Raw genomic sequence first — 14,813 nt, forward strand, 5'->3', positions numbered from 1 at the left:
TGACAGTGGATTTATCCCAAATCAGAAAGGGTTGGCATTTGAAAAAAGCAAGCTCCATTTAATTCTACCATGTACAACAAAGTAGCACCACAGTGAAGAACATTTGATAAGTACAGTGGTGAGTCATTTTGGACCATAAACACAGTAACAAACTGTCTCTGTGCGTCTGTGGTCCATTATTTGAAACAAGTAGGATGAGTAGGAGGTTTTGTGTATTTTAGTGTGCCGATCAAACCCTCTCATTTTGATTGCAACTTTATCTGTTTTATTGTCAAATATAGGTAGTTTAAGTCTATACGTTTGTGCATGAACGTTCTTGTTGATATAGCACCAGGGGCAAACACAAGGGAGGAAGTGCAGAGAAGTGAGGCCTATCTGCTGACTCTGTGACCTGTCTGTCCTGCTTGATGATGGATTGGAGTGGTCTGCCTGTCAGGGATGCGTTTGGACTTCCTATTCCATGATTGAGCCTTGAATTCCAGGAAGTGTTGAGTTAGCTCATTTTTTTTTTTAGGTTGTTTTCCTTTTTTTACTGTGGTGTGGGCTAATCTCATTCTCTGCCTTCCAGTTATTCATACCATTGGCCTGCTAAGTCCACTCCTGACGGGAAGCTAACTGAATGACCTTTATGTTCTCGTATATCAGCAGTCAGTTTAACAAAATTTGACTCATTGCTAAGTCTCCCTGTCAGTAAAGATAAGTTTTTATGGAAAACATGGGCATGCACAGACCTGTAAGCGGTTTTCCAAGTCACAGTGATTCAATCAACACTGACTCTGAGTAAATGCAACAAAACAGGGCTCAACAGCACAGATTGTCCGAATGCCCATGGCAAGTAAAAAAACCATATCGGGCTAGTTAATCTAACAACTCACTTGCTTGATCGGACAAGTGGTTAAAAAGGATTAAATGCACTATATTTCCTGGAGCTGATGTTGGAAGTAGCGAGCATTGAGCCAACTCGCTTCCTTCTCATCTCCGCTGAGAGCTGCACATGCTCAGTACTGATCGGACACTTGTGAGAAAATGGTGGCGGGTAAAGACAAAGTTTATGAGCTGAAGCGTCAAGTAGTTAAGTTGGGTGGCGATAGAGGATGTGGGTGAATCTCCACGCCCCAAGTTAAAAGCAAGGCGGGTAAAACAGGGTTCTTTTTCATTATAGTTAACTTTGTTGTTATCTGATCCCCGCTAATTTGTGTAGGGGCAAGTAAAAATTGACTTTGAACTTCTAGATTTGCCCAACTGGGCAAATGGGGAAAAGACATAAATGTTAAACCCTGCAAAAAGGTCTGGAAGTAAACTGAGATTGTGCCGTGTGTTAACCCAGCTAACTCTAGCCATATCCAGGGTAGGAGTATATGTACTGGACCGGGGATTAAGAATCTAACAGGATTATCCTCCCCCACCCTCCTCTGTCCTACCCGTGTCCCCACACACATTTGGCCCTTGGACGGTCAGCAGGACTGTCTGTTGGCCGTTGCTTAGCCTCAAATCTGATTAACCCACTCGCAGTGCACCCTTTCTGGTACAGCCGCCTCAAGTCTTTTCAGGTGGCACAGACGACGCAACAGTCAGTCATGTGGCACTGATTGGCAGCTCATTAAACCCACAGACTTTGCGGTTTTCAAAAGCAGACCCTTTTTGTTTTCTCCAAACTGGAGAGTTGTGTTTTTTGTTTTAAATCAGTGTAACCTGTGAAACTTCAGAATTCCACTCTGGTTGTCCGGTGTTTTGGCTCCAGTTGCTCCACGGCTTTCACGCCAGGGCAGCGGGGGGCGTTTGAAGATGCGTTCTCTCTCTTCGCCATCCCTCTGTGTGAGGGACCTCAACATGGGGCCAAGTAGTAAGAACCTGAGTAAAGGGTAAGTGACTCAAAAAATGGTTTTGTTGCTGTTTAACCATTTTAGCTGAATGTTGGCAGAGGCTGCAAGTGAAACTGCATTGTTGTCTGGTTTAAAGAGACTAAGTATGGAAAGTTGTCATTCGTAGAGTCTGACTTTTTTGTCTGTGTGGGGTTTTTAAGGTGATGTTTTAGCTTTGAGTTGGCCAAATAAATGTCATTTGTCTTGTAAACAAGCAGAATGAGCTTTGTCATTGTGTGCTGAGAAGGCAAGCTTTTCTGCTGACTTGGACATCCTCGTCCTGTGTGTGCTCAAGACACCTCACGCATCCTGTTGGACAACTTTCCAGCTTTCCCGTTAAACGAATATCAAAGACTTCACATGCAGACAATTCATGGCAAAGACTTCCAGATCCACTCAGATAACCAGCCAATTATGAAAGCCAAAGTCGCAGCCCTCTGTGTCAGCGCAGCTGAGAACATCTCTTAAGCTTGACCCACATCAAACTACCCGAAGGCTCCTCTCACATGCCTCAAGTTTTCCCAACGTTGTTTTGCATCAACAGCAAAGCAGGAGACATTTTGTTTTAGCCGAAACAGACTTTGGGATTAATGTGAATTAACAGATTACCTTTGAAGACAAGTGATCGTTGAACTTGTCCAGATTGCCGCTCCTCCTGGGGGGAAGATTAATTGTACTTGTTTTGGATTTACAGTTGGCTCTAGTTGTTTCCAGGCTTCTGGGTCCACCACGCCACCAACTTGTTATCCAGATACTGTTGCCCAATTACTGTAGGGGTATCTGTTTTCTTTGAATGAAGTCAAAAGATGAGCCTTGTTTGGTTTGGCTGAGAGTGTGGTTTTGTAAATGGATGGTTACTGGCTGTTTATACCCAGTCCATTTTTATCCCGTCTAAACCTGACACATTTTCCACTATTTCTGGCCAGGACCTAACGTAAACTACGCTGTTGTTGTATGTACAAGTCGGCACACACACTTACACAGTAATCTTATGTGCCCCTCAGGTTTTCCCTGAACTCCGAGCTCCATAACCACTCGCTGGTGACGGTCATCGGTGGAGAGGAGGAGCACTTTGAGGACTTCGGGGAAAGTAACACCTCAGAGTTGCTCTTGGAGAGCAGCGTGGAGGGGACAGAGGGAGGGGGTGACTCCCCTCTCGTGCAACCACCTGAGCAGATCAATGGCTCCTCACTGCTCTCTCCGAGGTATGAGCTTGTCTTCCCTACAAAACCTCTGATAAAGTTTAAACCTTTTCCACATTAATCTTGTTTGAAGTCATCCTGGATGTTATTTAATTGATGTGAATATTCACCAGACTGTATTTTTATCAGCCCATCCTGATACAAGGTGTGACACTCTTACATTCTCAACTGTATTGTCCAGGTTTTAAAAGCCCCTATTTACATTCTTCAGAGAAAATGTTTCTCTTTCAACAAAGACACTGAGGTCAAACATTGATAAGAGCTATCTGGAGACGTCCTTCCCACCTTATCTGCCTCTCTCTCTGGCGAAGGGCAAGATTAATGAAGTGTATACAAAGTTAATGGCGTCAGTCTCACTGTTGCAAAGTATTGAAAATGTGGATATTGGGCTGAATCCTGTTCTGTAACTGTGCCTTCTTTCATTTGCCCTTGTTGTGAGGCCTTGAGTAGTCTGAGTAAATGTTTTACGCTCACACTGTTTAATTCTTAAGGGTGGCCAAGGCCTCTGGGACCAACAGAAGGTGGATGTTTTGTTGAGTTCGGAAACCTTGAGGAGTATCTAATGCCACATTTCCACTGCATGGTACGACACGAAAAGTATCACTCAACAGAAATAAACATCTGCACCTTTTCATATTATGCTTCAGCAAATGGTTTTAAATAATCTCCATGGAAACCAGAGACACCCTGTGTTTTTTTTTTACACTCCGAGCCTATTTCTGTCCTGTTTAGCAAGGTGCAATCTGCAGCTGTTGCAGTGTTCCTAATTTTATAAGAGTATCTAGCTTGCATTGTTTGATCAGATGTGTAATATGAAAGAAAAGTTTCAAGCAGCCCTTTTTTCTGATGAAATGCATCATGTCTAATGAGTGACACTAATCGGAAGTGCCTAGCGCCCTACCATAAATCAGGCTGTTTACTATGCCATACAACTGACAAAGTGCAGACGTTCCTCTGTTTGGTTGTGGATGAAAGAATTTAGCAAGTGTCGCTTTGATTATGATGTCACTGCAGGTTAATTTGGCATCATTAAGGCGATCACCTGAGAATCCCACCTACACTACCAAAAGTGAGTTGAGTGGAGCGGAGTCGAACCATGCAGTGGAAATGACGCTCAGTGAGCTTTGCCTCAGGGTTTCAGTCGTACAGATACAGGTTGACTTCAGCAGTGTGACGTGTCCGACAAACAAAAATACAGCCACATTTCTACACATACACACTCTTCTCTAAGGCACCATTCATTTGTTTCGAAGCCTGTTCACAGTCATCTTTTTCCTCCCTCCTCCTCTGTTTTCATCAGAGACTAAAAGCCAGATAATGCGTAATTCCCACTTGTGTAATATTTCCATAATTTTCCTTGCCAGGATTCTCTTAACAGCTAACTGCCTCGTTTGTTTAGCCCAGTGACAATACGGAAATGAGCTGGTCTTACTGGATTTGGCACTAATAGTAATAATAAAGGTAGAACATTACTGTTTATGCATTTCTTGGAAGTATTTAATTCAAAAAGGATTGCAGTAGGATAAGTCTACTTTAATTATGCATTCTTAAATGACCGTTGAAAACCAATAAATTAATAAAATTTAATTAGTGCATGTCATACAGTCTGAAAGATTCCATGGCACACAAGTTGGTGGTTAGGCTAAAAAAAAAATCATACACAAAAAAAAAAATAACTGCATCCCACAGTCTTCACCCACTCAGTGAGAATGCGTCACCGTTGTTTTGAGCCAATCGTGCTCATTGTTGGCGCACGTAGCACTGCTGCCTACACATGCCCCCACATTTATCTATCTGCATATCACAGTGCTCTGACTACACGTACACTCTGTCGGTTGCCTCTGTCCGACTCAAAAACACACCACTGTGAGCGTTATTTAACAAAGTCATCCTTCACACTGTCAGGGAGAAAACTGTTTGGTACAACGGCGCATATGACCATCAAGTGACACTCACTCAAAGTCTGCCACGCCACGTTTCTGCCTACATAAACAGGAACCTGTGCCAGCGTGTTGCATAATTCAGACCGGACTCGCTCCCTGAATGAACAATCGGCTGGCTGAGGTGATGTGAGGAGAGGGCACGGACTCCAAACAGTGCAATAATCAACTGTGTGTTTCAGTTGTTTTCTCAGGAGCTCGAATTGTTTGGGTTTATTTAACTTAATTGTAACCATTCTGTAGGTTTCTGAGCTCCCGGCAAAGACGCCAAGGTTGAATAGACAAGAATGTCTGGCGTCAGGGAAAGAGAATGTCATCGGCGCTGAAGAGAGATCAACACATTCTTTCTCCGAGAATGTTTTGTCTCCTTGCGCCGTCCAGAAAAAATCACAGCCACACTGCAGTCTGTTTCACATCTCCCTCCCGCTGTACTCCTCACACTTTACTCTTTGAAACTCTCCTGTGGTTTTCACTAACACCTCCTGCACCCCCACCCCCCAGAGGTGCTCCTGTCCCACCTCAGTGCACCTCCTTCTTGTCCATCACTCACCACTTCCTCCTCCTTCTTCCTCCCTGTTCTCCTCTTTCCAGTGCACCTGCTCCTCTCCCTGACTGCTTTCAGAGCTTCCTCAGGGAGGAGGCGCTGGACTTTTTCTGTAGCCAGTGTCACAAACAAATAAGTCGTCTCGAGGACCTCTCCACCCGTCTCAATTTCCTAGAGATGACTAGGTAACACGTCATTCACCAACCCACTCCGATTTGCAAGCTGTGTGGATGTGTTTGCAGTGCTGATTAGATGCAGTTATCATGCATGGTCTCAAAATGTGCGCATGCTGACAACATGGTGTGTGGTATGTTACAGATTGTGCTCTCACACACACATTCTGGTTTATTTTGTGGGTGTGTTTTGAACCCATGGTTCCTAATCTTTTTTCATTTGCACCTCTTTTTGTGTGTGAGTTGCAGTGTGTTAAACTTCAACATTAAATATGGAAAAACCCATTTAAGGCATTCCAGTGGCTACGAGTGCACTTTTTAGATGCTGGTAGCCACCTCTTTTTCTTTCTGAACATCTGTACAAATTATGATTTGTTATTCATGCATAATAAACATTTTGCTCATCTGATAATAAGCTTAATAAATATGAGTCAATAACCGCAGGTATCACAGGTGAGTGATGTCTTTCTGCTCTCCATGTCATTGTCCTCATGCTTCATTTGAGTTGTTGCAGAATGACTGCTGGTAGCGGAGTAAAGCTTTTTCAAAGAGCCTGCTTTTATCGCAACCGACCAGCTGATCTAGGATTAATGACCAAATCCTATTTGATGTGTTTAGCAACTGAATTTGATACAGAGCAAATCTACAAAACATCTACTTTATGTTTTATTTTAAAGCAACTACAAGGAACTTTGATTTCGTGTTTCCCATGGGCACCACTGTCTTGTGCTGTGAAAATCTTGATCTAGCTAGTGCACGCATTCGTCTGGAAGTGATCGAAAGAGACACTATTTATTATCTAGCCTTTCAACTTTATACAAACTACTATCTTGTGGTGTTCCAGTGCTGGAGAGAAGTGTGGCTGTACCCATCATAATCCTGCTCTAAGGAAAAAAAATCACTCTGGGTTGTTTGTATTTCCGTAAGCCAATCATAATCATCATGGCTAGCGCTAGGGCCAGGACACACTGACGCAACTCTTACTTGTTTTGGTTGAACATTTGCACATGGGGAGGCGAGCCCTGGCATTAAAATGGCTTAATCCTCGCAGAAGAAGATGCCACATAAGTTATAGGTTGCTAGCCAGGAGGTTGTTGTTGCTGTGGAGATATGTCTGGCTTTGAGAAACTAGTTTCATGTAGCAACAGGGATTTTAAGAATTGCAATACACAGAAAGCTTGTTACCATCTGAAATAAACTGGCAACGACAGGTTTATATCCACAGTCTAAGTACTGTGAGCCAGACTATCATGCTCATAATAGCAGAAAGCTTTGCAGTGCTGGCTTTGCTTGACAAATGCAGATAACGTCAGTTAAGTTCAGCTACTGTTAGCCAAAGTGTTAGCTAGCTTTGTTCTAGCCACCAATGTTAATTCGTATATTGATGTAAAACCATATTTCGAAACATATTTCATGAATATAATAGACATGTTAGGAAGCAGAGAGCCAAGTCAGGATCGTGTTTGAGTATTTTGTAATCCCTTAACCCATCTGTTTAATGACTGACCAAGGTTGACTTGTGTTTTTGCCAGTGCTTTATGAGTCTCTTTTAGCTTTTTATTGTTCTTTGGTCAATTATTTTCTTTCTCTCTGTGCTGATCCTGCCTCAGTATCAGCCATAACCACAAAATATTATGGTTAAAATAAAATTCTCTTAAGAAAAAATCTCCTCCGGCCTTCTTTCGACTGGCTAACGTACGACTCACTGCAAAACTTTGTTTGAGAAAATGACCCAGGGACAGACATTAAGAATAACCACACAGATATAGCCAATCTCATCTCTGATGGTCTTGTTTGCTTATGTAGGACTCACAGAGGCATCAGTATTAAATCGAGACTGTTTTATAACCAGCTGAAAACTCCTTGTAGCTGCTTTAAGTTTCTGTATTGCTGTTGCAGGTCAAATCTGATCCTAAATCAGCACTTGTTAGATAATATAAATCCATGCTGTTGTGTTTGTTAGATTGCTGTGATGTGTGGATATCTTGTAGCTTTAGTTTCAACGAAAACCTAGTGATTTATTAGTGAAGAACCACCACAACATGTCCTTTTTTAATGTGGGGCTCCTCTACTATCAGAGAGAGGGACGAGGAGTTGGATAGGACAAACGACACCAGGAGATGGTGTCTCTTTCCTTTATCCTTTTTCTCTTCCTGACCATTTTTCCTGTTGTTCTGTGTCCCCCCCCCCCCATCCAGTGCTGGCAAGAGGCTGTCCAGCAAGAAAGTAGCAAGGTAAGCCAAACAGTTGCTCTGATTTCAGTAGGCAAGGGTTTGTATTTCTAGTATGATTGTAATAGATGGTTATGTTTGCCATAGAAAAACAGCAGTTTGTCAAATGTGAACCGGCTCTAGGGATTAACGTTTTTTGTGTGTGTGTGTGTGTGTGTGTGTGTTTTTTTTTCTGTCCATGTGCAGACATCTCCTCCAGAACAGCTCGATGACTCTGGACACCATGAGTGACTTGACGCGGGACATCCTGGAGCTCGCCGACAATGACATCACAGACAAGGTGAGAGCTCATCTGTTAAAGGAAGTTTACAGTTTTCCACAGTTATCACCTGCTACAGTATTCATTAAAGGAAGAAGGAACATTTCCTATTGGCAATTTATACTTGATTACTCTTACAATGCTTCATTTTCGTATCACTAACCTTTAAACATCTACTCTTCCCAGGTGCTCCTCCTCGAGCGCCGAGTAGCGGAGCTGGAAAAGGAGTCGGAGGCGTCGGGGGAGCAGCACGCGCGACTGCGCCAGGAGAACCTTCAACTGGTGCACCGGGCCAATGCCTTGGAGGAGCAGCTGAAGGAGCAAGAGGTCCACGCTGAGGAGCAACAACAGCAGGAGAGCCGTCGTCACAAGGAGGCCTTGACCAAGCTGGAGAGGGAGAGAGGGCTGGAGCAGGAAAACCTGCAGGCCAGGTACACTGGTTATGTTTAGAATACATTTGGTGCAATCTATTTATGACTGTAGAACATATTGATTTATATTCTGTAAGTCTGCACATGCTACCTGGTTTATTTAACACAGTTTTATCATTGTGTTTGTTATTTTGATGAGTAAAAATGCCTATAAACGGCAAAAAACAAGATCTACATTTAGATATTTTTAATGTGTTGTGCTAATTTTACTGGATATTGACAACAAAGTCAGTCAGTGTTTGACATCCTGATAAGTTTTTACCTTTTGGTGTGATTACTGTATTAGATGTAAAGGTGAAATAAAAACATCTGTTAGTGACGCCAGTGATTCTCATGTTTGTTGGAGGTGTCGTGGCTCTACACTGCCATCCTCTGGCACTTATCTGCCACTGATTGTGAGCTGCTGTCCTGTGGTCCAGCATTGTTTACTATCAACAGTGTCACTTGTAACTTTTCGGCTGTACTGTAAGTTTCTGATGTGGATTCGTGTTTGTTTCTCAGGCTGCAGCAGCTGGACGAGGAGAACAGCGAGCTGAGGTCCTGTGTTCCTTGTCTTCGAGCAAATATCGAGAGGCTAGAGGAGGTGAGAGCTACAATATGTCATCTCCCGATTTGCTTTGCCTTCATTGTTCCATTTCTCACCTGCTTTAACGCTCCTTTTAATCTTTATTTTTGTTCTGATAATGTTTCAGGAGAAGAGGAAGCTGCAAGATGAGACTGAAGTCATGTCTGACAGGCTGCAGGACGAGATTGAGTCACGCAGGAAGATGGCTGACAAGCTGAGCCATGAGCGCCACCAGAGCCAGAAGGAGAAGGAGTGCACTCAGGAGGTGGGACTGGTTTCACTGTGTACAAAATAAACAGTCATCTGCGTACAAAATATAACAATGCAGTACAGAACAGACTCAAAACAGTAAAACAACGATTCTTTCAAAATGGAAGCTTTAAGGTTCCTGAGAAAAATAATAATCTCTGCCAGATGTAAGCCTGGAGCATACTATTGGACCCATCAGCCTAATGTTTTTGTGCACATTTATGACTGCGTGCTCAAGAACCTTTTGTGGCTGTGGTGATCAACAGTTTTTGGAAACCTATTTTATTGACTTTTATATATTGTCAGTGACTGCTGACTCCTCACTCCTCTTAACTGGCCAGAAGGGGCCTCAAATCATCAATAAAATCACATTGCAAAAGGCATTTCCGGCAATCAGCCAGGCCTACAAATAAGCCTTGCGTAGTCTGTTGCAGGCCACATTTTGTCGTTGTCTCTCTATCCGTAGAAAAGTTTGGTCTTGTTTGGAACCAGAGGATCAGCAGCTGATATGTTGTAATCCACTAAAGATAGGCATGTTAAAAGATTAATCATTCCACTACTGTCATGCACATACGCTGATCACACAGCCTGCCCTGCACTCCCTGTTCCCTACTCACATGCCCTCAGACACACCTGGTGGAGAGCTGCACTCTACTAAGTGCACTTATATAGTTTCAAGTGTTACAGGTTTCTGTATTTACAACTTCACTCTCCTCCTCCATGTCTGCCCAAATCGCCGTACCTAGCAAAGCAGCTGGATTCACGAGATCATGCAAGATTCCAGCCCTGATTTGCTACATTTCCTGTCCCAAATAGCTCCCGTGGTAGATGGCATACATCATCATATCGCCCAACCTTTCTGTCATGTGTCAAATAATCCTGTCAAAATGAATCAAGTATTTTTGTCCTAACCTGTCATCCTGAATCACTTTACTAACCAATTTGTCTTGCTTTGTTTGCACCACAGCTCATTGAGGACTTGCGCAAACAGCTCGAGCACCTACAGCTCTACAAGCTAGAGGCCGAAGCGAAGAGGGGGCGCACACCTGGAGCGGGGCTGCAGGAGTATCAGACCCGCACCCGTGAAGCAGAGCTGGAGCAGGAGATCAAACGACTCAAACAGGTAGCACATACATTCTGAGTGTCCTCAATTTTCTGCCTCTGTACTCGTTTTATGTAGTGCTTTCTCTTTCTACCACTCAGAATAGACTGTTTTAAAATAGAAGAATAAGAATCAGGCCTTTTAATGATATGTCACATTGGACTTAACCTTTCCAGGACAACCGCAGCCTGAAGGAGCAGAATGACGAGTTAAACGGCCAGATTATCAACCTGAGCATCCAGGGAGCCAAGAATTTAATGTCAGCCTCCTTCTCTGACTCCCTGGCAGCTGAGATCAACAATGTGTCTCGCGTAGAGGTAGGTTTAGAAGTTGTGAAACATATTTTTCGTCGGTTTACGTTAAATGTTTTTCTGCGACTCTGTCATCACTTTAATCTCCACTGACATTTGTGTCTCCATTTCTAGTTGATGGAGGCTGTCCACAAACAGGAGGAGATCAACTACAGACTCCAGGACTACATCGACAAAATCATCGTGGCCATCATGGAGTGCAACCCCTCCATCCTCGAGGTCAAATAGACAGCACGCAGCCAGACGGCCACGCACAGTGACTCCTCAGGCTGTTCAAAGTGTTGGAGACTTGGTTAAAAGAAATCTATCAAGAAAAGGATGTAAAAAATATTCGGATATCATTTTGGTAGGAAAACGACGACGCACTCAACTCATCTAACTCACCCCCCAAAAAAAGAAGGATTTGAGATTTCTAAGAAGTCTGTGGCTGCTGGTGGAAAAATAATTTTCAGTTAGATATCCCTCGAGTCTGTGCTTATTTGTGAGTGTATATGTGTTGACCCTCCTGAATACACTTGGGTTCTGGTGACCTCCATGTATTTGGCTAGAGGGACCCGAGTCTCCCCTTGTTGAGTGAATGAATTTGTAAGTTACAAGATTTTCCCGTCCCTTCCCCTCCGAAAAAACAAAGTGTCAACGTTTGAAACAATCACACAATTCTACAGAACCGAAAGGCCTTAAACGAAAGGTGATCCAAGTATTGATTATTTTAAGCATGCCATACATGCCTCAGTTCAGTCAGTGATGTATTAACTGGGATGGTGGTGGTATGTGGGCTGTGATCTCCTGAACCAAGCTGAATCGGGTTTCAATCACAAGTGAGAAAGCCGTATGAAGCGCTGGGCGGGAGATTGAAGCAGCGTTTTATCTTTTCAATTTGTCTTTAATGTGTTTAAAGGGTAGTTGACCCACAGAATGATCATTTGTGTATGAGTTACTCGTCCTATGTTTGATGGAATTAGTGAAGAAGACTTTGTTTCTCTGGCATCCACCACATTGAACCAAGAATCCAAAAATGGGAAGAAAAATCTTGATTAATTTAAATGATAGGGGTCCATGTTTAACAACAGCAAAACTATATCAGAACATCCATTTACAAACTCTTGCAGTATAATCCCAGTATCATTTCTCTCTTCGTATGCTCAGTACTTCCTAAACAGACAGCCCTGTCTGACAGGGAGCTGAACTGAAAGCTTTCGTCAAAGCCAGACTCCATTCATAAAAGCAGTAATTTTACCTTGCTAAACACGGGAGCTGCTGGTCTACCACTTCCTCGATTGGTTAGTTTGTTTGTGTCATTGTGTGACTTCCCTGTGTCCAAACTAACTTTTTAAAACATCAACGTCTCACAATAACACAAACAAACCAACTGATCAAGGCAGTAGTAGACCAGCAGCTCCCATGTTTAGCAAGGTAAAATTACTGTTTTTGTCAATGGAGTCTGGTTGACTTCAGTTCCTCGTCATAAAGGGCTGTCTGTTTGGGAATTACTGAGCGTACGAGTGATTAAATGAGACTTGGATTATACTGCAGAGTTTATAAACAGATGTTCTGATATACTTTATCTGTTTTTAAAGGTGGACCCCTATGACTTTGGTATATTAGGATTTTTTTCCCAATTTTTGGATTCTTGTTCACCATTGAGGAATGTGAGAAATCAAAGTTTTCTTCTTGTATTCAACGTAACAGGTGGTGAGTAATTGATACTCAAATGGTCATTTGGGCGGTGAAGTGTTCCTTTAAAGCTTGTGGTGCTCCCTACCAGTCCCTATACCCGTGTGTTCTATCCTTTAACCAAGTTAAACTTACCAGTGAACCCAAGTGAGGGACGTTTCAAGGGGTCGAGGATGAGAAATGCCCTGAGGGTTTATTATGTGTGCGTGTGTGTGTGTGGTGTTGTTTATTTTGCGCAGTGTTACTTTAAGATTCTGAAAAAGCTCAGTGACACCAGCGTGTGATATAAGCTTCAGTGTCCCAAATGAAGGAAGTGGGCGGTTTATAATTTGCTTCATCTCATTTTTTTTGTTTTACAATGAAACAGGGTCCCGGAGCTCAGGTGGGCTGGAAACCTCAAGTGAAAAAGACGCACTACATTTCCCATCACTCCCTGGCACAAATATAAATGAACTCAAACTGATCTCACAAAGTGTAGACTGTGATATAACCTGCTAATACTGACACATTCACTTTGTAAACTCTTGAAACACTTGAACTAAGCATGAAGGGAAACTAATGAGTGATTCTGGGAATTGTAGTGTAGTGTCTTTTTTTTTTTTTTTTTTTTAAATTGTAGTACAGCCCACCTGAGCCCAGTGTTCTCTTGCTGAGTGAAAGTAATGGGGAGCAAGTTTATCCAGGTAACCAACCTTTGTTGTTTTCCGCTGCACAAGTGATTTATTGTCGGTGAAAATGTTATTGAGACTGAAAAATGTTGACAAGTTGTATGTGAATAATCGAACGGTTGTACTTTGCACTAAGTTTTGTTTTGATTTCATTGTTTTGTTGATAGAAAAAAAATGTTAATTGTGAAGGGATCAAATCGGTAATGGAGATAGTTCTGAGGCTTGTATGATAGCGAGTGGGATTTGTTGCTACTGACATGCCAGCAAAGTGTCCCACTCATACTAAAGAATAAAAGCATCACTTATTTTATTATAATGAAGTGGGAAAAAATCAAGAATACTACAAACTACATTTTGCAGCCATGACTTTAATTTTCAGTCACATATTGTATTTTTTCAGATGAGCTTTTTCGCTGGTTATCGGCCAGCTTTAATGTTTTCCAGACCAGATATAATACTGAAGAGACGTGGCAGACTTTGGTAGCAATAATGCTCGGCTAGAACGTGGACATTGGTGAAGGGCGGACGAAACATACCTGCTCTTTATTCTCTCTGCTGAAGCAACATCTGCTTTCTCTGGAAACGTACGGACTGAATTTGGACTGATGCTTATCGGTACCGCGCAGCCATCACTTTTGGACTTTGGACTCTGGATACATGATACTTACAAGATATCTTAAGGGATTTGTAGTTGAAGCTAGTTGGGGAGGTTGTCCAAAAAACAGCATGACATTCTGCACCAATATGCTAAGAAGAATTCCTATTTTTCACCCTGCACACCTCCGTGTGTGTCACCGCTCTCCTTCACCTGCCACTCCATGGAAAAAAATGGCCTTGGATGTAAATGACTTGTACATGTAAAGTTTTTTCTACACTCATTCTAGATTCTAGGTATTTTTATAGTCGGAAGAAAACGAACATTTCTTCTCGTTGTCTTATGCTGAGAGACAGCTGCCTGTATTCTTCTCTAGCATGTAGCGTGTACAGTATCTGTTGGGTTAATTTTTTTTCTCTCTCCTCGTTTGGAATCACATGCCGATATTTATTCATCATTTGACACAACTCACACCCTGTGATCTGTTCTGCTGAATATTATCTTTGTACATTTTTGGGGGGATTCACAAGGGCGGGGAGGTTAAATGAATCTGCGAGAAGAGAAATTGTCTTTTGGGTGACTCGCCATCGCGTGCAAAAGCTTGAATGTGACCTGCTCGGAGTGGTCGTTTGTTGAGGTCACGGCATTCTTCCGTAACGCTGACGCTGCCGCGACCTCCTCAGGGTTGTGATTTTTAGACATTATGGCCGAGTCTGCAGTTTCTACTGTTGTCTTCCCAGATGGAGTCAGGTCCTGCATGGTAACACCGATTTTTAATTTTTTTTTTTTATTGTATATCTCTGATTCAGTGATTTAAACCTATGTTTTGACTGACAAATCATAGTCTATAATTTCCATTAGTGGAGTTGTGAGACCTCGCAATGTCAACACACGACACCTTAAACCTCAAGGCTTTGCTGAGTTCAGCTTCCTGCCTTTCAGTGTGACAGGAGGTTTGCCCCCAACAGATTTAACACTCCATTCGTTATAGTAATGAATCCTTTTTT

The 14,813-nt window shown here is 42.6% G+C and overlaps 1 protein-coding gene across 3 annotated transcripts in view; it reads left to right on the top strand.

Moving 5' to 3' along the window:
- Window positions 1-12,243, top strand: part of rab11fip3 (RAB11 family interacting protein 3 (class II)) — a 33,638-nt gene extending 21,395 nt beyond the window's left edge. For 2 of the 3 annotated variants that reach the window (XM_049563023.1, XM_049563025.1), the window contains 10 exons: window positions 2,867-3,067; window positions 5,596-5,733; window positions 7,920-7,955; window positions 8,139-8,232; window positions 8,398-8,642; window positions 9,144-9,225; window positions 9,335-9,472; window positions 10,424-10,579; window positions 10,735-10,875; window positions 10,984-12,243. In XM_049563023.1, the coding sequence (XP_049418980.1) occupies window positions 2,867-3,067; window positions 5,596-5,733; window positions 7,920-7,955; window positions 8,139-8,232; window positions 8,398-8,642; window positions 9,144-9,225; window positions 9,335-9,472; window positions 10,424-10,579; window positions 10,735-10,875; window positions 10,984-11,097 (1,345 nt within the window). In that variant the 3' untranslated portion in view covers window positions 11,098-12,243. The remainder of the gene's footprint in view (window positions 1-2,866; window positions 3,068-5,595; window positions 5,734-7,919; window positions 7,956-8,138; window positions 8,233-8,397; window positions 8,643-9,143; window positions 9,226-9,334; window positions 9,473-10,423; window positions 10,580-10,734; window positions 10,876-10,983) is intronic. The other variant, XM_049563024.1, reaches the window with a different exon arrangement.
- Window positions 12,244-14,813: the final 2,570 nt, after the last annotated feature.

This window comes from Epinephelus fuscoguttatus, linkage group LG20 (assembly GCF_011397635.1).
Source record: "Epinephelus fuscoguttatus linkage group LG20, E.fuscoguttatus.final_Chr_v1".
Taxonomy (NCBI): domain Eukaryota; kingdom Metazoa; phylum Chordata; class Actinopteri; order Perciformes; family Serranidae; genus Epinephelus; species Epinephelus fuscoguttatus.